At 46.4% G+C, this 26,593-nt stretch overlaps 2 protein-coding genes across 4 annotated transcripts in view; both read right to left on the reverse strand.

Moving 5' to 3' along the window:
• LOC143989465 (uncharacterized) overlaps window positions 1-21,592 on the reverse strand; it is a 31,227-nt gene extending 9,635 nt beyond the window's left edge. The window contains exons 1-8 of one of the 3 annotated variants that reach the window (XM_077489599.1): window positions 21,529-21,592; window positions 19,061-19,161; window positions 18,363-18,497; window positions 17,697-17,775; window positions 17,483-17,580; window positions 17,165-17,392; window positions 16,877-17,012; window positions 9,518-14,898 (exon numbers count right to left, since the gene is read on the reverse strand). In XM_077489599.1, coding sequence (XP_077345725.1) covers window positions 14,000-14,898; window positions 16,877-17,012; window positions 17,165-17,392; window positions 17,483-17,580; window positions 17,697-17,775; window positions 18,363-18,497; window positions 19,061-19,144 — 1,659 coding nt within the window. In that variant the 5' untranslated portion in view covers window positions 19,145-19,161; window positions 21,529-21,592 and the 3' untranslated portion in view covers window positions 9,518-13,999. Of the gene's footprint in view, window positions 1-6,338; window positions 6,373-9,517; window positions 14,899-16,876; window positions 17,013-17,164; window positions 17,393-17,482; window positions 17,581-17,696; window positions 17,776-18,362; window positions 18,498-19,060; window positions 19,162-21,528 lie in introns of those variants that run through there. The other 2 variants (XM_077489597.1, XM_077489601.1) reach the window with 2 other exon arrangements.
• LOC143986845 (uncharacterized) overlaps window positions 1-26,593 on the reverse strand; it is a 237,704-nt gene that overhangs the window by 132,768 nt on the left and 78,343 nt on the right. The gene's annotated exons all lie outside the window — the stretch shown is intronic.

Here is a 26,593-nt window from a genome sequence, read left to right on the forward strand (position 1 = left end):
AGCACCTGAGAGGATAACAGAGACTTACCCCTTAGGGCGGGACAACAGCTTGCAGGACCTTTCTGCCAAACGCCTGATCGCTGGCAGAAGTGAGATCCAGTCTATAATGTTTCACAAATGTGTGAAAACTCGACCACGTCGCCGCCTTGCAGATCTGCTCAGGGGTGGCACCAGCTCTCTCTGCCCACGTAGACGCCAGAGCTCTGGTTGAGTGTGCACAAATTCCTGCTGGAGGAGATAACCCTGCCTGGGAATATGCCTCTGAGATAGCTAATTTCAGCCATCTAGCTAAAGTAACTTTAGAAGCCTGAAAACCCTTTTTTCTTCCTGAGAAAAGTACAAACAGTGAATCTGAACGCCTGAAGGACTCCGTCCTTTTTAAATAACTCAGCAGAGTCCTTCTGACGTCCAAAGTATGGAAAGAAGTCTCCTTATTTCCTTTGGGGTTAACACAAAACGTTGGCAGTACTATGTCCTGTATACGGTTCTGAACTGAAGCTACCTTCGGTAAGAATTTTGCATCTGTTCTAAGAATAACTCTGTCAGGAAAAATGGAAAGATATGGTTCTTTAATTGACAGAGCATTTAGCTCACTGATCCTGCGTGCAGAGACAATGGCAATCAGAAACACGGTTTTTAATGTGAGAAACCTAAGGGAAGCCTCCACAAGAGGCTCAAAAGGCCCTTTTGTTAGAGACTGTAGGACTACCGACAAATCCCATCTAGGAAAAACCTTAACAGGAGCTGGCCTAGATCTTTTAAGAGCTCTAAAGAACCTGATCACCAGCGGATCTGAGGCCACAGATTTTTCTAAGAACACCATCAGGGCTGCTACTTGCACCTTCAGGGTACTAACTGCCAGTCCCTTGTCTGCACCATCTTGTAAAAACTCCAAGATGGAGACAAGGCTCCCTGTCACCTGGGCGGCTGACAAACACCAAGTTTCATAACGCTTCCAGACCTTAGAATAAATGGCCCTCGTAACCCTTTTCCTACTTGCTAAAAGGGTCGAGATCAAACGGTTGGAAAACCCCTTGCTCCTAAGGAGCTGCCTTTCAGAAAACCAGGCCGTGAGAGCCAGGCTGGCCACTCCTGGATGGTTCACTGGGCCCTGCAACAACAGATCGTGTCTGAGGGGCAGACGCCAACAAGGCTTGATTGCCAGGCCTAGAACTGTCGAAAACCAAGCCCTTTTTGGCCAAAAGGGCGTGATTAGAATAACTGGTACCTTCTCCCTCTGAATTTTTCTTAAAATTAACGGGATTAACTGAAATGGGGGGAAAGCATAGCAAAGACGAAATTCCCATGGATAAGCTAGCGCATCTGTGCCCAGCGAGCCATCGCGACTGTCCAGGGAAAAGAACTGGGGAACCTGGGCGTTCACCCTTGAGGCGAACAGGTCTACTTCTGGTAAACCCCATTTTCCGGCAATCATTGTGAATACCTCCGGATTTAGAGACCATTCTGCTTCCCGAATAGCGTTTCTGCTTAGGAAGTCCGCTACCCTGTTTAGATCCCCTTTTAGGTGGACTGCTGATAGGGATAACAAATGTTTTTCCGCCCACCGAAGAATCTCCATGGCCAGTACCTGAAGCGACCTGCTTCTTGTACCCCCCTGTCTGTTTAAATAAGCCACTGCCGTGGCATTGTCTGTTAGGACCTGGACGTGATGGGACTGCAGTTCCTGAACAAACAACTCCAGAGCTAAGGCAATCGCCTTGAGTTCCCTCCAGTTTGAGGACCTTATTGTCTCCTCTTTGGCCCAGGACCCCTGAGTGAAACGTGTTCCTAGATGGGCTCCCCACCCCCAGGAACTGGCGTCGGTTGTTAGTCTTTTCCCGACTGGAAAAGCCCAGACTAACCCTTCCGATAAGACCTCCTGTCTTTTCCACCACCATAGGGACCTTTTTACCTGGGTTGACATTCTCACCTCTGCCTCTAGGGATGCCACTGTGTGATCCCAAGATTTTAGAAGGAAAGCCTGCAGACACCTGAAATGCATTCTTGCCCACTGGACTGCTGGCATTGCTGAAGTCAGAACTCCCAAAGCTGACATAACCTGTCTTACTGTCAGATTTTGGCTGGTCTGTAATAAAGACACTGCACCGGAAATCCTGTCCTTTTTGTCTAAGGGAAGGAAGATTTTTTGCTCCACCGAATTTATTAGAAACCCTAAAACCGAATCTCCTGAGATGGGTTTAGGGACGACTTTTGGAGGTTCAAAATCCAACCCAACGCCTCCAGATGGCTGCGAGCTTTGCCTAGATTGGTCTGCAATTCCTCGCTGGATGGGGCGAAAAACAGCAGATCGTCTAAATAAGGAATAACTGCGATTCCCTGAAGACGCAGTGGCGCTAAAGCTTCTGCCATTATTTTGGTAAAAATTCGGGGAGATGATGACAGGCCGAAGGGTAGGGCCCTGAACTGGAGATGATGAACCACACCCCCCAACCTCACCGCCAGCCTGAGGAACTTCTGAGACTGGGGAGAGATCGGAACATGTAGGTATGCGTCTTTTAAATCTACTGACGCCATAAAACATCCTGGCGTCAACAGGTTTCTGACCGAAAAAATTGAGTCCATTTTGAACTTCCTGTACCTTATGGACTCGTTTAAAGGTTTTAGGTTGAGAATCAACCGAAACTTCCCTGTCGGTTTCTTTACTAGGAAAACATGGGAATAAAACCCCTCCTGCTGTTCTTGCAGGGGTACCTGTACTACTACGCCCTGTTGCATCAGTTCCTCTAGAGAGGACTTCATGGCCAGGGCCCTTACTGGATCCCGCGGGGTGTTGGTAATCAGGAACCTTTTTGGGGGGTCGTTGACAAACTCGAGTGAGTAACCCTGCGCGAGAGTGGTCAGGATAAACTGATTTGAAGTTATCCCTGACCACTGCGGAAGAAATTCTTGTAGTCTTCCGCCCACCCGCAGAGACGAGTCATTGCGATTTTTCGGCCTGTGTAGGAGGACGGAAGAGAATTCCGCCTCTACCCTTCGGCTTCGGGGCGGACCAACTTTTCCTTCTCCCTTGCAACTTGCTGTCCTGATCCTGAGTTTTTTGAGGTCGAAAAAGACGCTTTGGTACCTGCTTTTTCTTTTTGACCGGAAAGGATCTCTTTTTATCGGCTGTCCTGTCAAGAATATTATCGAGGTCAGAGCCGAAGAGCAAGTCTCCTGAAAAGGGTAACCCACACAGCTTATTCTTTGAAGCCGAGTCACCCGGCCAGGTTTTAAGCCATAAGGCTCTTCTTGCAGCATTAGTTAGAGCTGCTGACCTGGCCGATATCTTAATTGCCTCAGCTGAGGCATCTGCAACATAGGCCACTGCCGTAATCAGGGTAGGAAAAGAATCTAAGATTTCCTGTTTAGGGGAATCTGCAGCTATATGTGACTTTAACTGGTTAATCCAGTATTCTAAATTTCTGGCTACACACGTTGTGGCCATTGCTGGTTTTAAATTGCTCATAACTGATTGCCATGATCTCTTGAGCAAAAGATCCATGCGTTTGTCCATCGGATCTTTCAAAACTCCCATATCCTCAAAGGACAGATCTGTGGACCTTGAAACCTGGGAAAAGGCGGCATCCAGTCTGGGCACCTTGTTCCATACTGCTGCAGGGTCCTCCTTGAAAGGAAAACGCCTTTTGTGGGCTTTGGAGAAAAAGGGCTTTTTCTCTGGATCCTGCCATTCTTTCCTAATGGCCTCAGAGATGACCGGATGAACTGGGAATGTTCGGCCCTTAGGCTCATCCAACCCAGCATACATGCGGTCATGGAGTGATAATTCCTTTTTCTCCTCACTTAAACCAAGCGTAGCATGAATGGCTTTAAGGAGCCCATCGACCTCTTCAAGGGACAGTTTGAATTTAGAGGGGGCTACCTCAGAATCCTCCAACTCCTCTTCCGAATCTTTAACGGAAAGAGCAGTGGACTGCTTTTCCCTATCTGAAGGGTCTTCAGGCAGAGATTCTAACACCGGGATTGAGAGAGACCCCTGGGAAGACTCTGAAGTGGAAGGCTGACTAGCAGCCGGGTTTGCTAGTGAGTCACGAAAATTCTGGATCGTGGCGTACAGCTCCTTCTTTACAGAGGCCACCAGATCCTCACATACAGAGGCAGATTCCTCTTTAACTAAAGAAGTAATGCAGGGACTGCATAAGGTTTTCTTCCAATTTTCTCCCAGCTTGGCCCTGCAAGAAGGACATCTTTTCTTTGGGTCAGAGCTCTTAGCCTATGAAGAAAAAGACAAAAAAGGGAAAAAAAACAGGGAACCCTTAGTGAGACCCAGTCTCAGCTTTGATAGGGATCACCACACAGGTGCACTAAGAAGAAACCAGTCAGCTTCTAGTGCCCAGACAGGCCCCTTGCCACCAGGGGGGAAAAAAGAAAGGAGAGAGCGAGACCAAACGCCAGGAAATAGAAAAAGAAAGGCAGACTTTAACTGCTGCCTCTTACCTGGGCCTTGCTGGTGCCTGTGCCTGTCCCCACCGCTGCAGACGCTGAATCTTCCATAATCAGCTGTGCAGAGATCCACTTGTGGCTAAACGCCGCCTCCGGAGTCACGCCGTGCAGCTGCACCGGACCGGAAGCGGAAATAGGCACCAGCACCTGTCCTCCCTCCTCCCCCCTGCGTCCACGCCGGAAACGACGTTTCAGCTGACCCGATGACCCGCTCTGTCACTTCCGGCGCGACCGCCGAAAACAAACATGGCGGCGGCACACGCGCGCCGCCGTGCCTACGAACGTGCGGGCCACCGAGTCTTCGGCTCTCTCCGAGCACAAGAGGGGAAGAGGAGCCCGCTTGCTACCGCTGACGAGGCGTGGGTAGGTCGGGAGGACAGCGGGTCTCTAAAGGAGGAAAAAAAGGGAAAGAAGCCTAGTCCCTCAGGAACACCTAAGAGAAACAGACTCCTTCCCAAAAGGTGTTCCCTCCGGGCCGGAGGAAACACAAAAACTGATGTGTGGTAGGGAGGCGCCTCCCTTTAAAGTCTGGAGGAAGAAGGTGTTTCCTAACGAGGAGGGTGGAGTCGCTATCTCTCAGGTGCTGTCCTGAAAGACGCCTTGGGAAAAGTGTCACTTAGTGTCTAATTTGTCCTGCCGCAATGTCGCAGCCACGCTATAAGTCGCCGATCGACGCCATTACTACAAATAAAAAAAATCTAAAAATTCCCAAAAAATATTACAATAGTTTGTAGACGCTATAACTTTTCCTCAAACCAATCAATATACACTTAATGGAATTTTTTGTTTTCACCAAAAACATGTAGCAGAATACATATTGGCCACAATTGATGACGGAATTCGATTTTTTTACATTTTTTTTTTATACCAGAAAGTAAAATATATTTTTTTTTCTTCAAAATTGGCGACCTTTTTTTATTTATAGCACAAAACATAAAAAGCGTATTTTTGGGTACAGCGTCGAACGACCGTGCAATTGTCAGTTAAATTAACATAGTGCCGTATCACATAAAATGGCCTGGTCATGAAGGGGGGTAAACCTTCTGGAGTTGAAGTGGTTACCTATTGCCGACCGCCCTGTAGCAGTTTTACCTCTACATGGCAGCAGCTGTGCGCAGGATCATGATCCCACACTTACGGTGAGGGAGGCGTGAATGCGCACTGCCGGTGGCTCGCTCCCACTGTGATTACCCACGGTGGAAGCCGATCGGCGAGTATCGGGTATTCAATTTCCGCCGGCACCCACCGATCATCAGGCAGAGACACAGAACTGTGACTTCCCTATGTAAACAAGGCAGATTGCCTTGAAGGAAGGAAAGGAAAGAGTTTGTGTTCCAAAGGAGGGAATACATTTCACCTCTTCCCCTAGCAAAAGCACCTCACACCGTACAGTAAAACAATGGCTAGGCACACAGTTAACCTTTTGATCGCCCCCGATGTTAACCCCTTCCCAGCCAGTATCATTAGTACAGTGACAGTGCATATTTTAAGCACTAATCACTGTATTATGCCCCATACAGAAATTCCGTCAGAAAAAAACTGGGATGGTTGTTCCGATGGAATTCCGCTCAAGCTTGGCTTGCATACACACGGTCACACAAAAGTTCTCTGAACTTTCAACCGACAAGAAAACGGTGACGTAAAACACTACGACGAGCCGAGAAAATGAAATTCAAAATTAGCTTCCGAGCATGCGTCAAATTGTTTCCCATGAAGGGGGAATTGTTCTGCCCCTGAAGGGGTTAATCTAGGTTTCCACACTATATATGTGTGTATCATCATCTGCTGGAGATAAAAGACGTCACAGTGACTATGGAGGAAGAGGACAGACATGACGGGGGGTTACTGGGTATAAATAGAAAATAAGATCTTATTACCTCCTCTACTGCCACTTCCAGCAATGTCTCCTCTCTACTTCCTTCCGACTCACTTCTAACCCGGAACTTCCTGTATGTACCCGACATCACTTCCTCTCAATACCTGACATCACTTCCTGTTTGTTTTCCATAGGGTCTTCTTCTTCTTTGGTAGACGTGAGATCACCACCTTGTGGAGCTCAGAAGAACTGCAGCCCTGAGTAACATCTCATAATGTGAACATGGTCTTGTCACTGTTGTCAGGTGTCCCAGAGCCTCAAGATTTTGACTACTGTCCCAGTGCATCCTCATCCTGCAGGATCCAGGACGTTGTGACTGCTGGAACATGCTCTGGGTTCTATCACCAGGCACTGTAATTATCCACTTGCCATCAAATCACGTATATGTTTGTCATTTGACTTCAAGTGGTTATACCGGGATGGATGATGCCTGTAGGCGTCATCCTGGTGTTTTTTTTTTTTTTTTCCCAGCAATCCTAATGTCTAATTAGCATCCCACTCTTCCTGCCGCCTTCTGTGGCACTCCCGGGCTCTCTCGTCCCACCAGGGGATCCAAGTGTTCAGCTGCAGGCATCATCCTGGTGGGTTTTTTTCAGCCAGCGGTCGGCTTTCTTATAAAACCAATCCTAATGTCTAATTAGCAGCCCACTCTTCCCATCGCCTTCCACAGCTCTCCCGGGCTCTCTCATCCAGGGCCGTCTTAATAGCACCATGGGCCCCTGGACAAAGTAATGCTATGGGGCCCCTACAATGGAGACAGCGCAAGTAAACAGACATCAAGTAGGTATTACGCAGACAACCGGAGCTTCCCCTTTTTGGTGGAGCTCCGCATTAACTACATGAACTCTGTACCGAATTCTGTACCGCAAAGAGACAGTGGGAAAATACTACATACATAAAGTAACAAAGCTGTCCTGTGCATATAATATATCTGCTAGATTTATGCCTCCCCAGCACTATGGTCCCTCTACACCCTAGATATCCCCCCAGCACTCAGACCCCCCTACACACCAGATATCCCCCCAGCACTCTGAACCCTCTACACCCCAGATATCCTCCCAGCACTCTGAACCCTCTGCACCCCAGATATCCCCTCAGCACTCAGACCCCTCTATAGCCCAGCTATCCTGCCAGAACTCTGGCCCCTTCTACACCCCAGATATCACCTAAGCACTCTGACCTCTCTACACCCCAGATATCCCCCCCCGCAGTCTGATCCCTCTACACCCCAGATATCCCCCCAGCACTCTGATCCCTCTACACCCCAGATATCCCCCCCCAGCACTCTGATCCCTCTACACCCCAGATATCACCTAAGCACTCTGACCTCTCTACACCCCAGATATCCCCCCCCCCGCACTCTGATCCCTCTACACCCCAGATATCCCCCCAGCACTCTGATCCCTCTACACTCCAGATATCCCCCCCAGCACTCTGATCCCTCTACATCCCAGATATCCCCACAGAACTTTGAACCCTCTACACCCCAGATATCCCCCCAGCACTCAGACCCCTCTATATTCCAGATATCCCACCAGAACTCTCGTCCCTTCTACACCACAGATATCACCTAAGCACTCTGACCTCTCTACACCCCAGATATCCCCCCAGCACTCTGACCCCTCTACACCCCAGACATCCCCCCCAGCACTCTGATCCCTCTACACACCAGATATCCCCCCAGCACTCTGAACTCTCTACACCCCAGATATCCCCCCCAGCACTCTGACCTCTCTACACCCCAGATATCCCCCCCAGCACTCTGATCCCTCTACGTGCCAGATATCCCCCCCAGCACCCTGACCCCTCTTCATTACAGATATCCCCCCAGCACTCTGACCCCTCTACACCCCAGATATCCCCCAAGCACTCTGAACTCTCTACACCCCAGATATCCCCCCCCAGCACTCTGACCTCTCTACACCCCAGATATCCCCCCTAGCTCTCTGATCCCTCTACGCGCCAGATATCCCCCCCAGCACCCTGACCCCTCTACATCCCCCCAGCACTCTGACCCCTCTACACCCCAGATATCCAACCAGCACTCTGAACCCTCTACACCTCAGATATCCCCCCCAGCACTGTTACCTTATACCATAAGATACCCTTTGTATTGTGACCCCACCAAATCCCAGATAGCCCCTACACTGTGGCCTCTCTACATCCCTGATACCTCTAGCACTATAGCCACCCAAGCTACTTCCAAGCATTGCTACCCCCTATACATCCCAGATCCCCCCTCAGCGTTGTTTTCCCCCATACACTCTTGATATTCTCCAGCACCATTATTCCATCCATGTAGTGCCCCCTTTTCCAGTGGAGATACAGTGCATGTAAACTTTTGGCTATGTACCCACCTCCAGCACTGGACTCACCTATACCAATCAAGCAGGCAGAAGGAGGGGTGGAGGAGGGAGCATCCCTCTGGGCATTCCAAGCCCTTCAGTGCAAATAATGCTGGACAGCTGGGCTCACCATGACACCATCCACAATGCTACTTCCGCAGGTAGGCTCTCAGTGCATCACCATGAACTACATATTGCAATTTTATTACAAATTTTACAAAAAGACAATACAAAAAACGTATTCTTGTTACACTTCCAAAAACTTCTCCTTTGGAGTGAAACATGTTGAGAAAAGAGTGGTATTGACAATTTATGTGTAAAGTTTTTGGAAGTGTAACAAGAATACGTTTTTTGTATTGTCTTTTTGTAAAATTTATAATAAAATTGCAATATGTAGTTCATGGTGATGCTTTTGTCATAAATGTGTTAAATACACAATCAAACACCTAAAAAAAGTCCAGAGGTCTAGTGACCTCAAAGTCCTGTTTTTGGTTTAAGTCGTTCAATTGGGATGTGGTGTTTTTTATCTTTGGCTTTCTCTCTCTTTCTTGCTTTTTGTCTATATATTATTAATATTTAGTTTGTTCATATTGATAAGGAGAACCCTCTTCGTGGGAAGACATACCCACATGCATTTTAACTTTCTTTTAAATAAAAGTGGGCAGAAAATCCCTGAAAACTATTTCTGGCGTGGACTAAACTCACCGTTTTGGCACTACCACTGAGCTACAAAACCCCAACGTGTCACAACTTGTACCCACAAAATACTCCTAATTAATGTGCCACACAGACACAAATAAACCTCAGGACAAAGGATCTTTTTTTTATTATTATTTAAACTTTTTTATTAAAACTGTTTTTATGCACACACAAAAAAAATATTTTGTCTGACTGAGCCCATCTTAAAAAAAAATTGAATTAAAGTCAATCACTGTTTGGACCATGACCACCTTGGTTGGACTATGTACATCATAATGTATAGAGTGCAGGGGTCAGGAGTAAGTAACAAACAAAATATGGATTGAAAATCAGTCAGGATGAGTGCAAGATGGTCATGTTCACATCACTGTCCTCCCCTACATCCAAATCCCTAGCTTTCCATTATACATCAGAGTTCCCAGAGTCGCTCCCCCTTACATCAGAGTGCCCAGCATTCCCTTAGTCATCAGGGTGTCCAAAGTACCCCTTTAAATCAGAGTCCCTAGCTTCGCTCTTTACTTCAGAGTATCCAGTGTTTCCCCCTTACATCAGAGTACCCAGCATTCCCTTATTCATCAGGGTGTCCAAAGTCTCCCTTTAAACCAGAGTTCCTAGCTTCCCTCTTTACATTAGCGTTTCCCCCTTACATTAGAGTATCCGGCGTTCTCCCTCTACATCAGAGTTCCCAGCATTCCCTCCTTACATAGCCTGTAGATGATTTCCCCTTTAAATAAGAGTCCTCACTTCTTTAACTACTTGTCGACTGCCCACCACAGATATACTGTGGCAAGGTGGCTCAGCTGCGCGAACCGACTTACCCATATGTCGGTCCGTGCATGCGATCGCGTGGGCACACGCATCCGCTGCACACGGGGGAGCGCGCGCCTGCTGCATGCGGGGGGGGGCAGGTCCAGTGGACTCGATGCCCGCTGGCCACCCACGATCGCTCCTCACAGAGGCAGAATGGGGATCTGCCAATGTAAACAAGGCGGATCCCCGTTCTGACAGGGGAGGAGAGAGAGAGACCTGCTGTTCCTAGCGATCCGGAACAGTGATCTCTCTCTACTGTTAGTCCACTCCCCCCGTAGTAGGAAAGCACCTCCCTAGGGAACACTTAACCCCTTGATCGCCCCCTAGTGTTAACCCCTTCCCTGCCAGTGTATTTATGTAGTGATCAGTGCATTTTTATAGCACTGATCACTGTATTGGTGTCACTGGTCACCAAAAATTGTCACTTAGGGTAAGATTTGTCGCAGTCCTGATAAACATCGCAGATCGCCGCCATTACCAGTAAAAACAATAAAAAAAATGTAAATCCCTAAATCGATCTCCTGTTTTGTAGACACAATAACTTTTGCGCAAACCAATCAATATACGCTTATTGGGATTTTTTTAACAAAAATATGTAGCAGAATACATATTGGCCTAAACCGATAAATACATTCGTTTTTTAGATTTATTTTTTTTGGGATATGCATTATAGCAAAAAGTTATTATTTTTTTCAAAATTGTCGTTTTTTTTTTGTTTATAGCGCAAAAAATAAAAACCACAGGAGATGATCCAATACCACCAAAAGAAAGCTTTGTTTGTGGGTAAAAAAAAGGACATTAATTTTGCTTGGGTACAGCGTCGCACGGCCGCACAATTGTCAGTTAAAGCGACACAGTGCCGTATCACAAAAAATGTCCATTAAGAGTGTAAATCCTTCCGGGACTGAAGTGGTTAAATCAGATCCTCCTTATACTCAGTGACAGAAAGAGGGGGGGACAGAGGGAGGAGGAAGAGAAAGGGAGGGATTGGCACAGTAAGGGCATTTTCACACTAGCGGTGGAGGATGGTAAAAACCTGCAGCTTCTAATGCCCCCCCAACTGTTATTACCTTTAGCTGCAGAGGCAGTGGGGTGTACCCATGCTGTGGCAGGAGTTATACCCCCCACTTTTGAAGGCTCGGGCCACTCTACGGGCAACTCACAATGCAGACCGTTGAAGTGCACTAGTGCAAGGTTTCAGGGCATTAAAGGAGTCAGCGAGGAGGCAATACAGCTCCTCCTTATCTCCTTTCAATTGCTCTCTGAAGAGCGATCCAAACCTGATCCAGTTGCTGCCTCCACTTCCTGACCAAGAGACCGGCCCCAACAGAGTGGCTGAGGGAGCAACTGCCCTCAACAGAATGACCGCCTCCCACAGGCCACATAGACTGCTCCCCACAGAGATACTGCCAGTGCCCCCACAGAGACTGCCCCCACAGAGATTGACAGTGCTCCCAGAGACTGCCCATGCCAGTGTGCCCCCAGAGACACTGCCAGTGCTTCCACAGAGACTACCACACAGAGAAAGAATGTTCCCACAGAGACTGTCCCCCCGCCCCCACCAAACACACACTGATTAAGAGACAGTCGCAGATGGTATCTAACAATGGTATGTACAACTAGAGCACAGTGCTGTTAGCACTAGCAGTTGCCAACCTAGCTAGTGAGAACTTGAAGGAAGCCTTAAACAAGGCAAGGTGGGAAAGCTGTGGGCTGGGCAAAGCAGACTGTTTTGGCCATCCTCCTCCTCCCTCGACAAGTCCCAGCCCGGGCAATGCTCCTCTGAGAATGGCCTGGTGTGGTAGCTGGCCGGAAAAGGCGAACCAGGAGTGGCTTTTATTCACACGCCCAATGTGTGCCATGATGTCACAACGCAGGTGGGCACCAGGGCCTGACCTGAGGGTGAACATGGCAGTTTAACAACCGGCTAGCTCCAGAACTGTACACACAATGCACAGTTAAGAACTGGCAACAAGCTTTACGGGAGCTTTCCTCCTCTTCATGGACAATTATAGACAGGAGAAAAGTGTCTGTTTTTCACAAACTGTCTGTAATTTTATGAATGCTTGGCAACACTGAGCATGGTATAGATTTTGGGGAGGATCTCAAGATTTTTTTTTTTCTTGTGTTTTGTGCAAGGCTCACCCTTAAAATCCATAGCAGCCCTGGAGGGTCTAGTATTATTATTGGAGGGACAACACAGAGTTTTTTGCATTGGGTCCCCCTTAAAAGCCATACTGGACCCAAGGGTCTGGCATGACTATTTTACACATATTTGGAGAGGGCATAGGGAGCAGTGGGATACTCTATTAGCACTGAACAATAACGAGAGGTCCCTGTCAATACTCCTTAGGACAGTCCTTTTAGTAATAGCTCAGAAAATTGACAGCACTCAGCCACCGTCATAAATATCCCAGGACAGGCAAGCACTAGTACTGAAACACAAGGGGTAGCAGCAGCAAAAGTCACCAGGGTCCTGCACTTAGGTTTGTATTCACAATATGCCTGGATACTTGGATGTCTCCTACCAATATAAGTCAGTCATTTATCCAGTGAACTCTCCAGACCAGGGGCAGACTGACAACTCATGGGGCCCCCGGGCAATAGGAGATCATGGGGCCCCCGGGCAATAGGAGAAGATTATGGGGCCCCTGGGCAATAGGAGAAGATTATGGGGCCCCTGGGCAATAGGAGATTATGGGGTCCCAAGCAATAGATTATGGGGCCACACAGTATACACACACAGAATACAAATACACACACTGAAAATGTACTGGAGAGGCGGGCAGCTATAATCTTGGGATTTTTTTAAAAAAACACAGATTTTTACATACTGTCCCTGGTTTTATTGAGGCTGGCAACCCTGATGGGGCCCCTTAGTGGCATGGGGCCCTCGGGCATTGCCCGAGTGCCCAAATGGTCAGTCCGCCCCTGCTCCAGACCAGATCCAGAGACTTTCAGCAAACAGACCCCCTCCAGCTTTAGTATAGTTGGGACCTTGATGAGCACAGAATCCTGTAATGTCTGTAAAAAAATGGATTTTTATGAGAAACATTTCCCACACTAAGTACAGGAATACGGCTTCTCCCCCGTGTGAATCCCCTGATGTCTGTAAATACTGGACTTCTCTACAAAACATTTCCTGCATTCAGGGCACATGTAAGGCTTCTTGCTTGTGTGAGATCCTTGATGTTTTTGAAGGACTGAATTCTTTGCAAAACACTTCCCATACTCAGAGCAGGAATATGGCTTCTCGTCTGTAAGCCCTTGTACACACGGTCGGACATTCCGACAACAAAATCAGGATTTTGTCCGAAACTTGTGTTGCATACACACAGTCAGACAAAGTTGTCAGAAAATCCGATCGTAAGTAACATGATGACGTTATTTCGTTACAACGGGACTACGTTCAGGCTAGTAGCCAATAGCTTTGGTCTAGGAATTTGATCTGAGCATGCGTGGCACTTTGTCCGATCGGAATTCTCTACACAGAATCAGACAAAGTCCGATCGGATCATGTTGTTGGAAAGTTTTATAGCCCAGCTCTAAAACTTTGTCAGTCGGATATTCCGATGGAAACAGTCCGATGGAGCCCACACACAGTCGGATTATCCGACAACGTGGTCCGATCGGACATTTCCCATCGAAGTGTCCGACCGTGTGTACAAGGGCTAAGAGATCTTTGATGTCTAAAAAGTTCTGATTTCTGTGAAATACATTTCCTACACTCAGTACAGGAATAAAGTTTCTCCCCTGTGTGAGATGTTTGATGAATAACAAAATCTTATTCCTTTGTATAACATTTGCCTCACTCAGGACAAGAATATGGCTTCTCCCTTCTGTGAGATCTCTGATGTTTAATAAGGTCTGATTTCGTTGAAAAACATTTACCACATTCTGAACACAAATATGGCCTCTCCCCTGTGTGAATCCTCTGATGTCTGGAAAGACCATACTTATCTGAAAAGCATTTCCCGCACTCAGAACAGGAATAAGGCTTCTCCCCTGTGTGAGATCTTTGATGTATAACTAGACCTGATTTCCGTGAAAAACATTTCCAGCACTCAAGACAGGAATATAGTTTCTTCCCCTTGTGAGACCTCAGATGCATGTAAAGATGGGACAATTGTGGAAAACATTTCCCACACTCAGGGCAGGAATACAGCTTCTCCCTGTGAGATCTTTGATGTCTAACAAGGTCTGAATTCTGTGAAAAACATTTTCCGCAGTCAGGACAGGAATATGGTTTCTCCCCAGTGTGAATCATCTGATGTCTGTAAAGACTAGACTTCTTTGAAAAACAATTCCCACACTCAGAGCAGGAATACGGCTTCTCACCTGTGTGAGATCTTTGATGTATTAGCAGCTCGGATTTGTGTGAAAAACATTTCTCGCACTCAGAACAGGAATTAGACTTTCCACCCGTGTGAGATCTCTGATGTACAGTAAGACTTAATTCAGAGACAAAAATTTCCCCACATTCAGGACAGGAAAATTTTGCCTCCCCCTGAATTATCGTACCATCCCTCACAGTATGAGGTTGCTCAAAGTCAGAAGGATTTGATGGTCTATCCACACTGTGTCCACCATCCATAGCTGAGCTCATTGTCTTTTCACCTGCACAATCTCTTGTGATTGCCTCATCTTCCATTTTACAACCTGGAGATAAAGTGAGATGATCCTTTGAGGGTTTTTCAATGGTGTGTCCTGGAAAAATGTAAGAACGTGATCAATAAATAAAAGATGGTTAGTTCACTTAACTCAAGATTCCATCTGGATCAGTTAGATTTGAGTGAACAGTCTGTGGGTGTTCCAGCCAATGGGACCCTCCCTCCCTTCAGTGGAAGGTCCTTTTTATCCTCCTTCCAGATCACTTCTACATTTAAGCAGCCTTGAGAGCAGGAACCAATGGAGACTAAGCCCTTGTACACACGGTCGGATGTTCCGACCACAAAGATTTTTTCAGACGGATTTTGTCCAAAACTGGTGTTGCATACACACGGTCAGACAAAGTTGTCAGAAAATCTGATCATTTGGAATGTGGTGACGTTCGTTCGTTACGACGGGACTACGTTCAGGCTAGTAGCCAATAGCTTTGGTCTCGTAATTTGATCTGAGCATGCGTTGCACTTTGTCCGATCGGAATTCTCTACACATGATCGGACAAAGTCCGATCGGATCATGTTGTCGGAAAATTTTATATCCAGCTCTCAAACTTTGTTGGTCGGACATTTCCGATGGAAAAAGTCAGATGGAGCCCACACACGGTCGGATTATCCGACAACACGGTCCGATCGGACATTTTCCGTTGGAATGTCTGACCGTGTGTACAAGGGCTAAGAGGTGCATGCTCTTTACACAGCCACAAGCCTAGGCACTGGGTCAATGGCCTCTGATAATCAAGAGGTCCAGACTTGCAGACCCTTTAGCAGGGAACAAGTGACCATAGGCCTAAACTTCTGTGACACACAGCATTGAAGGGTGTTTGGAGAAGTATTTTCTACTGAAAGGATGATTCAGTTTTTTAAGTTTCTAATTAGTTTCCATCCCAAGGGGATTATGAATAAAGTTTTATATCAACCTTCAGCTACAGTCTGCTCAAAGAAGAAGGACCAAGGCACAATCTGTGTTATTATATCTGTGCTCCTGTAACTAGGAGAAAAACACAACCTAATACCGCCAGATGAACCCCAGAATCTACATATACAATGGGGCGCTCCTAGAGGTTGCTTCTCCACAGGTTGGGCAAATACCCTAACTAAATGGGTGTTCAGCTGAGCCAAACCTCTGGCTGAAGAGGGAAATGAAACAAATAACAGCGGTATTACCGATGATTTGAAATGTGAGCGGACCCCATAAGGATTTGTCAAAACATGGGTCAGGATGTTTAATTACTTCACATTAGGGGTACTCATTTGGGTAGCTGGTTTTTGGGACCCCTTTATCTTGAAAGGGGCTTCTTAATTCCAAAAAAAACCCTACCTGCAGACCCCCACAACCACTGGGCCAGGTTTGTGGGGAAGAAGCCCATGTCCTCATTAAAATGGAGGCAAGATGCTTTGCCAGGGTATCCCCCTTGGAAATGTGCACTCCTCATGTTGAGGGCATGTGGCTCAGTATGGTACAAGAGGGGGGGGGGGGGTGCATGCTCACCTCCCCTTTTTTGGCTAGCCAAAATAAATACTCAGAAAAGGGCCTATTATGGATTTTGGGGGACCCCATGTTTTTCTTATATTTTAAGTAGGGTTAACCCTTAAAATCCAGACCTGCTGCTTTAGTAGAAGTTTGGGAGACCCCAAGCAAGTTTTTTTTTTTTGCTTAGGGTACCTCTTATATTCTATATCAGACCCTAAGGACCAGGCCATAATTCCAACCACACTTAAAGCCCATTCTGACAGCTAAATGATGATGCACAGACCTCCGAAAGGCACAATCAGTGTTATCATATCTGTACTACTGTACCTAAAACTGCCAGAATCTGCATATTATTATGTCCGAGTCCATAAATTGTGTCTTCAGCACAGAAAAGGGGGTTTATCTGAGAGAAAAAAAGATCCAATGTGCAGGATGAGTATAAGTGACTATTGTCAGCCTACTACTGGTTTAAATCATCTCCCGCTCCACTTTCGACCAATCAGTGTGCAGTAACAGAGCAGAAATAACAGAAGAATATATTATGGCTCACCTGTGCTGATCTCTGTAGGAGTGTCCTCCTCTTTGAATGTCCTCATCATTCCAGCCTCCTCCGTATATTGCTGTTCATCCCTCACATACGTCTCTTCTACTTCACCCTCAACTTTCATGTTCATCAGATCTTCACCCTAAACATCAGAATAGCAGAAAATAACATTTGTAAAATAGAAGTATTTATGATGTGAGATCACATAGAAAATATCATCTTGTAGAGTCCATACATCGTCTCCACATGTCAGTGTTCAATCACTTTATGTTCCAGACCCTCAACTCCACCTACCTGATGATGGTGAGGGATGGTGTGATCTTCCTGTGTGGAATCCCAGAAATACAGAGGACGGGGACATCTCTCTGGTGGGTTTCTACAGTTGGATGACTTCACCATGGTGTCCTGGTACAGATCTTTTTGTTCTTTTAGAGACTCCAACTTCTCCATCACCCCATCCTCATCATCCTCCTCTTTTATCTTTTCTTTAATATGAAATTTAGAATCGCTCAGGTTTCCACTCTGAAAAAAATTATTAAAATGACATAATTTGTAACAATGCAGATAATGTACAGATCCTAATGATACTATCAGTGATTGTTCCTCATCTACCTGATGATGGTGAGGGATGGTGTGATCTTCCTGTGTGGAATCCCGGGAATACAGAGGACGGTGACATCTCTCTGGTGGGTTCCCATTACTCGATCCATCTGTAGGAAACACACACACTGACTGAATACATTGTTTCTATGTGTTTATCAGATGATGGGGGATCTAGGTGGAACCTCCGTACTGCTCTCTCCTTTACAATAAAGTCTCCTCTTACCCGGTGATGTGAGGGGTGGCTGATTGTCCATCATGACGTCCTTGTAGGCATCCTTGTGTCCTTCTAAATACTCCCACTCCTGTATGGAGAAATAGACAGTGACATCCTGACACCTTATAGCATTAGTCGGCACCCCATCAATTGCAGGCCCTTGCAGACCCTGGAACTTGGACAGGAGCAGCTGTGGCAGCATTTACTGGAACCAATCCTCTGTATTTCCCTCCTGCAACAGTTGTAATTTGGCTTATTCTTCCCCCCCTTGCTGGCATACAGATGCTGCTGGAGGAAAATCCAGGGCACCAGATTCAGTAAATGCTGCTGCTGCCCTTTCTGTCCCCGTTCCTCTGTTTTCTGCTGCCTGAACTGCTTTGATTCCCTGGCCCCCCGCCTCATCCACACAGTGCTGCCAGCTCCTCACCTCTCTCGCCGGCTACTGCAGAGGATCCTTTCAGAATGGAGAGCAGGGGAAGGAGCTGATAAATATGTAATTTACTGGCCCCTTCCTTTTCTTAATAAACACATTGAGTGAATACTCCCACTCCTCCATGGAGAAATAGACAGTGACATCCTGACACCTTATAGGACACACACAATGATACAGTCACCATCCAGACACATCCCTTGTCTGTTACTGGATAATGTCCCAGAATTCCCAGCACCGCTCACCTCTCCTGTCAGCAGCTCCATCATCTTCTTGGTGACTTCTAGAATCTTCTGCATGTTGTGTCTCTCAGGTTTTAGGGAGTGAGGTAGAAGCACTGTAAAGGTCAAATGATCTCCAGACTTCACAGAAGGAATACTCTATTAAAGCAAATACAGTAATATCATGTCACATTCCCAGAATCCTCCTCACCTCTCCAGTCAGGTCTGAGTTTTACTAATAGAGATAAGAGTGATGTCACGTGACCTCCCAGAATCCTCCTCACCTCTCAGGTCAGGTCTGTGTTTTATTAAAAGAGATAAGAGTGATGTCACGTGACCTCCCAGAATCCTCCTCATCTCTCAGGTCAGGTCTGTGTTTTATTAATAGGGATAAGATTGATGTCATGTCACCTCCCGGAATCCTCCTCACCTCTCCAGTCAGGTCTGTGTTTTATTAATAGAGATAAGAGTGATGTCATGTGACCTCCCAGAATCCTCCTCACCTCTCAGGTCAGGTCTGTGTTTTATTAAAAGAGATAAGAGTGATGTCACGTGACCTCCCAGAATCCTCCTCATCTCTCAGGTCAGGTCTGTGTTTTATTAATAGGGATAAGATTGATGTCATGTCACCTCCCAGAATCCTCCTCACCTCTCCAGTCAGGTCTGTGTTTTATTAATAGAGATAAGAGTGATGTCATGTGACCTCCCAGAATCCTCCTCACCTCTCCGGTCAGCAGGTAGATGATCTCCAGGGTGAGATTTAATATCTTCGCAGTCATGTGACTCCGGTCCTCCTCCATCCTCATTGATCTATACAGGTTTTCTGTAGACAGAAATTTATCTGGACTGTATTGGTTCTACAATATTGAGCGATAGGTGAGCTGCCCCAGTGAGAATTGGCACATGTGTAGGAAGCTGCTTTCCTCTACTGTTTTTATTTGTAAATACCTTGGTAATTATCACAGACCTAATTGGTTATAGAAAGGTACTCCCCGTCTCTGCTAGCTGTGTAAGAAGCTTAGATTGGAGAACTGTGATATCTTTATAAAGGAGAGTTTCCAGGAAATAGAGACAGATTTGGACCACATGACCTTCCATGCAGAAGCTGCTGCTGTATTTCATCCAGGGCAGAGGCAGAGACTATAAGAAAGTGTCCCTGAATTCTAAACATTTTACTATTGCAGCTTCTGTGTGTGTATGAAGTCTGGTGACAGAAGTATCTCTGTCCTGTTGTTATTATCTCACATGCACACTGCCAGATAGCTCGGTCTGTGCTACTGTATGTGTGTAGTGGTCTCCTTGCAGTATATTATTAAAGTAGAGTTCCACCCAAAAGTGGAACTTCCACTCATTTGTCTCCTCTCCCCCTCCGGTGCCACAATTGGCACCTTTCAGGGAGGAGGGGAGACAGGATACCTGTCTTTCACAGGTATCCTGTTCCCACTTTCGGGAGTCCGGGCCATGGCCCGTGACATCACCGTGGAGCTCCCTCCTCCTCTCCCTGTTGCCAGGCCAGTAGGAGAGAGGAGCGTGGCCTCGTGCATGCGCAGTAGGGTTCCCGGCGTGAACCCGTAAGGCTACAATGCCGGGTACCCTTACCCGCAACGGCAGTGGCAGCACCCGACAGCGGTGCAGACATCGCTGGACTAAAGGACAGGTAAATGTCCTATTATTAAAAGCCAGCAGCTGCAGTATGTGTAGCTGCTGGCTTTTCTTTTTTTTTTTTTTCTGGGCGGAACACCGCTTTAAGTACACCTTTTTATTAAAGTATATATGCAGCATCTGCTACCATAGTTAACATCTGCAGTGTAGCATAGCGGCGTGTCATCGGAATGCTGCACCAGAACCCGGCCGAGCCAATGAAGCCCCCAGATGGTGTCGCAGAGGAACATGGTGACACAGTACCCGGCGGCAGCTTCAGAGAAGAGGATCAAAGCAGGACAACGCTGGATCCGCTGTGTGGGTGAGTTTCTGAACTGTGACCATCCCAGAATCAATTAAAGGAGGGGAATCAGAAAAATACAGGTGTGCTTGTATTAACCACTTACGGACCGCCCCCGCCGTCATGTTACGACGGCTCTTTGAAGTGAAATACCGTTGTTATGGCAGCAGCTAGCTGCCATAACCCCGATATCCACTTCTTCAGCGGGCGGTCCGTTTTCAGAAAAAAATAATTGGTCTCAGTGGGGGATTCGCTGCTAGATCACTTTTATCAGTGGTGGGAGAGGCCCCCCCACCTCACGCTCCGGTGCCCTCCGCCGCTTACCAAAGCTGCTGGCAGCGGAAGAGGCAATTAAGTCCTTTCCCCTCCTTGGCATGGAGTTGAGTGAGGGGACAATGGCCCCCATACGGCTCCATACCATTGCAGGGCGGAAGCGACGTCAAAACGGGAAGCAGAGGACATCATATGACGCCCACCCGGAGAGAGATAGTTCCTGCCACCGTCATTTTACAATACGGCAGTAGGGAACTGGTTAATAGGTGTTCGGGTTTAAAGGGATGAGGTGGCAACTCTAGGTCAGAGCACCCCCTCAGGCCCCACCTAGGATGCTGGGATTTGTGGTCCCCCGATGGTCGGGTGTACTGTAGCCGCCTTTCTGTGTTCTGCCTGGTGACAAGACGCATAGAGAACCCAGCAGGGGGTGGATGTGGCCCTGTGCAGGGAACGGGGCCCCACATTGGGGGTGTTTTTGTCATCGGGGCCTAGGCTGATTGTTGTGGGCATTCACGAGAGGCTATCTGTAGTGTGGAGAGTGGTGGATAAAAGGTGTGAAATTGCCCGGGCTGTGTGGAGGGGGTAGAGCCCGTGTCGGGGTCGTGCCCGCCGACTGAGAGGTGGTAGAATAGTACGATGTGCCCCGGTGGCAGACCCGGTGTTCTGTCTTTGCTGATCATCGGATGCGCAGTGTTAACGTCATGCCATCTGGTCGGCAGATCGGCTGGAGTGACGTTACGTATTGCGCATGCGTACATTATAGGAGGCATGATCTGACAATCTGCACTATTCAAAAGAATACCGGCCCATAAGAGGAGAAATGTTCTGCCCCTGAAGGGGTTAATCTAGGTTTCCACACTATATATGTGTGTATCATCATCTGCTGGAGATAAAAGACATCACAGTGACTATGGAGGAAGAGGACAGACATGACGGGGGGTTACTGGGTGTAAATAGAAAATAAGATCTTATTACCTCCTCTACTGCCACTTCCAGCAATGTCTTCTCTCTACTTCCTCCCGACTCACCTCTCACTCGGAACTTCCTGTCTGTACCTGACATCACTTCCTGTCTTTTGTCGAGACTTCCTGTCTGGGTATAAGCGGGATCCCCCCCTTTGCATGCAGAAACGTTTTGTGTAGTATGTACATGGCTTTGTCATTGACGCCATTTGCTGTTTCTATTTCCTGGGTGCCAGATTCATAAACCTTTCTAGTTTGAATGCTCATTAATTCGGGGTCAATTATTTCTGGTCAGCAGGTTTGTAGAATGTGGGGTCACAGCTGTCCATTGTTGCATACACTGGATACACTGATCTCTTGCACTAACGACCTGTACACACGGTCGGACTTTCCGACGACATAATCCATCGGATTTTTTCCGATGGATTTTGGCCCAAACTTGTCTTGCATACACACGGTCGCACAAACTTGTCGGAAAATCCGATCACTCTGAACGCGGTGACGTAGAACACGTACGACGGGACTATAAATGGGCCAATAGCTTTCGTCTCATCATTTATTCTGAGCATGCGTGGCAATTCCGTCGGAATTGTCTACACAAGATTGGAATTTAAACGATCGGATTTTGTTGTCGCAAAATTTTAGATCCAGCTCTCACACTTTGTGTGTCGGAAATTCTGACGGAAAAAGTCAGATGGAGCCCACACACGATCGGACTTTCCGACAACGCGATCCGATCTGACATTTTCCATTGGTACAGACCGTGTGTACAGAGCATTGGAGTCTTCCACTGGACTGCTTTTAGTGCATTTATCATCACATTTGTGATTTGATACTTTATGGGCAACGCTTTGTGCAATTATTCATGTTCACTGCAATTAGAATTTTTGCACTGTGAGAAGTGGCAGCTGGTGCTCAAAAATATAGGGGGGGCAAACCAACAACAATCCCCACCCCTATGGAAGACAGACAGGTGAGCCTCCTTACCTCATCAATCCCACAATCCTGACCTTCATCCTGCCAGCCAGCGAGGAGACTGAGAGCTCAGAGGGACAGATGTAGAGGGGGCAGCTGCAGCCTCTTCCCGACAGCCCTGGCCGTTGGTTGTCAGGGTCTGCAAGTAGAAGGCTTATCGGAATCCGTGAGCCCCCTTTAATAAGGGGGGCCCCAGATCCCGGCCCACCACCCTATGTGAATAAGTATGGGGTACATCGTATCCCTACCCATTCACTTGGGGGAAAAAGTGTCAATAAAATAACACACTTCACAGGTTTTTAAAGTAGTTTATTAGGCAGCTCCAGGGCTCTTCTTCCGACTTCGGGGGTCTTCTTCCGACTTCTCCGCGCTTTCTGGTTCTTCTTCTGGGCTCCTCCGCTATCTTCTGCTCATTTGCTAGTGGTGGCTTGGCTTTCTCCTTCGTCGTCACTGTCGTCTTTTTCTTCTTTCTTCTGATGTTGACACAACGCTCTCTCCCGCTGTAATGCAGTGGAGACGGTGTGTGTCGACTTATATAGGTATAAGGGGTGGGGTCACTGGGTGATGTCATCTGGTGACCCTGCCCCTTATGACGTCACAGTCCCAGCATGCCCTAACAGTAGGTTAAGGTAGTAACAAGAAATATACAGCTAAATTATTTTTTTTATTGTTTTTTTTTTTTTTTACTATTTTGGGACAGTTTTTTTTGATAATAAAAAAAAATGTATGTATGATATGTAAGGTTTACTAACACATGTCAAAGTTTCAAAATTGTTCTTAGGCATTTAGATTTGTTTTACCTGTAGGGATACAAAATAGAACAAAAGTTCTATAAATAACAAACTTGGAGGATGCCCTAAAACTGCTTGTGAAGTGGTGCACCTGTATGTGCTACAGCAAAAGTGACATGCTATTTTTGTTTTCATGATGTATTATCACTTATATGTACTCTTTTTGCTTTTTATGGTAGAGCTAGATTTTTGTGGTGGTCCCATACTATCCCCTGAGGAAGCCATCACTGGCGAAACATGTTGGGATTCAACCTCCATCTGTGACCACCTTTCCTTTTACTTGTGGGTCACCAGCAACCCAATATATATATCATGTATATGCTCTACTATTGATTTTAACAATTTTGATACCCTTTGTTTACCTTTCTCCTTACCTTTGTACTAATAAAGAAATTATATATTTTTTTTATTTAACTTGTCATGAACCATTTGTCAGTAGCACCATTCTAATCCCATTCCTCCATATTTACAATTTCACTAAGCAGGATGAGATGCATGATATTATAGAGCCACTCAGATTATACTCCATTAGCTGCTAAATAACATTTCCCTGTTGGGTTTTTTGGTAAAAATGATAAGGAACAAAAGAATAGGGGGCTGATATCAATTTCCGGAGGTCAGTATAAAATAAAAAAATAATCTAGCACAGAATTGTCATTTGCATGCAAAGTATTTATTAGGGTTGTCTCGATACCAATACTAGTATTGGTATCTATGCCGATACTGAGTACTTGTACTCAGGCAAATGCTCCGATGCTTAATTCGATACATGGACAGTTGGGTGATCGGTGCTGCACTGGGGAGGAGTTACAATCACCAATCTCCCTGTATAGATTTCAATAAAGCAGCTCACAGCCGCTTCTCCTCCTCTCCCTTCCACAGCTTTCAGCTGCTTTATTGAAATCTATACAGGGAGATCAGTGATCGCAACTCCCCCACCATGCTCCCCCGATCCCCCTATGTGCTCTTCGGTCCCCCTCTTTACTTCTCGGTCCCCCTCCGTTCTCTACCGCCCCTTCTGTCATCAATCTGTCAGGATGGAGAGTGGCAGAAGGGGCCGGTAAATATGCCATTTACTGGCTCCTTCCTTTTCCAAATGCACAATGATCACTGACTCTGTTCATTCATAACTGTCACTGACAGTTATGAATGAGCATCGTGTCAATGAGCATTGTAAACTATGTTTCCGTTTATGAATGGAGAATAGCCTCTGTCTCCTGTCCATTCATCTTCAGTGCAGCTGAGGTTGCAGAGAAAGGGACTGGGGAATCTCTGTCCTCCATTCCTTTCCCTGTCTCAAAAGGAAGATGTCAGGGGATATCTCACCAAAGCCACCCCCCAACAGGCCCAATAAAAAAGAAAAAAAAAGAACTGTAACAAATAAATAATGAATAGGTAAATTGTAAAAATAAAATAAAAAACATACTGACACTGTCCACTCCCCCCTGCCCCCAAAAAAATAAAGCATAATAAAATAAACATTTTGAAAAAAATAAAATTGTAAAAAAAAAACTACCGTCCCATGTGTCATCAGTGCTGCATATTAGTGTCACTGTCATGTGGCATTAAAAAAAATATCGGTAATCGGTATCAGTGAGTACTTTAAAAAAGGAACGGTACTTGTACTCGGTCTTAAAAAAGTGGTATCGGGACAACCCTAGTATTTATTTCTGTCCAAAGTATCACATTAGCTTGTGTACATCCTATAGCAAAAGTGACAAAAAAAAACAGCATGCAGTCCTCCTCAAAATCCATTTCAAACCTAATTTTGGCAGAAATTTGTGTTGCATACACACGGTCAGACAAAGTTGTTGGAAAATCCGATCGTTCGGAACGCAGTGACGTTCGTTTGGTACGACGGGACTATGTAAAGGCCAGTAGCCAATAGCTTTCGTCTCATAATTTAATCTGAGCATGCATGGCACTTCGTCCGTCGGAATTCTCCACAAACGATTGGAAAAAGTCAGATCGGATTTTTTTGTCCGAAAATTTTAGATCCAGCTCTCAAATTTTTTCTGTCGGAATAAGTCCGATAGAGCCCACACACGATCGGATTTTCCGACAACATAATCCGATCGGACCTTTTCCGGACCTTTTCCTTTGTGTATAGGGCATAATCCTTTATGAGATCTGTTATGGATTTTGAGAAAACACTGTGGGATCTACCCAAATTCCACAACAGACCCTTATTCATTATGAGGGTCTGGTATGCATTTTAAGTGGGAGCTTCACAAAAAAAAAAAAAAAAAGACTACGAAAAACACTGTGGTCAACCCCTAATTCCATACCAGACTCTTAACCAATTGCAACTTCCCTAAATAGTGACATCAATTACATGAAGATGTGGGCCATTAGGGTATCTTTATTTATATGTATCTGCCTCTAGACTGTTCTTTTAAGAGAGAGGTCTCCACCCTAGCCCTTTTCTGAGAGGATGCATATTGATGGTGGATCAGAAGAAGGGCAGAGGGAGCCAGTGACTAGAAGAGACAAAAACTCCTCTATGGAATGCAGTCTTATGTCGCGTACACACGACCGGACTTTTCGACAGACTAGGTCCGACGGTCTTCCCAATTGACTTTCGGCGGGGTTCCGACAGACTTTCTGAATGAACGGACTTGGCCACACACAATCACACCAAAGTCCGACGTATTCGAGCGTGATGATGTACGACCGGACTAGAATAAGGAAGTTCATAGCCAGTAGCCAATAGCTGCCCTAGCGTCGGTTTTCGTCCGTCGGACTAGCACACACACGAGCAGATTTCTCGATAGGAACTGGGTCCAGTGGAGTTCCGGCAAAAAAATTTGAAACATGTTCTATTTCTAAAGTCCGTCAGATTTTTGGACAGCAATGGTCCGATGGAACCCACACATGATCGAATTGTCTGACGGATTCGTTCCGTCTGACCTTTGCTGTCGAAAAGTCCGGTTGTGTGTACGCGGCATTATAGTCATGTACCTGTCAGTGGAGCTCATCACACCCACCATGCCTGGTAACCCACTCTACAAGGAAGGATGTCAGCTCTCCCTAACCCTTGAGGTCACCATTAGGTTTCTAATGTGTGCTAATGAGATCAGCTGGTCAACTCCTTCCTGTGTCATGACCTATAGTCTGTCCAGGAAGTAGGGCAGAAGTAATGGAGAAGTGTTTCTAATCAGCCACAAAAACAGAGAGGTAAGCATGTGTAGAATAAATGGAAAGCTGTTTTATTTCTGCGAAAGAAGTACATCAATGCTATATTTTGTACATAGAGCTGGAATTTAGAAAAAAAAAAAAAGAAAGAAAAGGTGAACAAAGGTGAGCCTAGCC

This window comes from Lithobates pipiens, unplaced genomic scaffold (assembly GCF_037356315.1).
Source record: "Lithobates pipiens isolate NorthernLeopardFrog02 unplaced genomic scaffold, aLitPip1_a1.2 Scaffold_18, whole genome shotgun sequence".
NCBI lineage: Eukaryota > Metazoa > Chordata > Amphibia > Anura > Ranidae > Lithobates > Lithobates pipiens.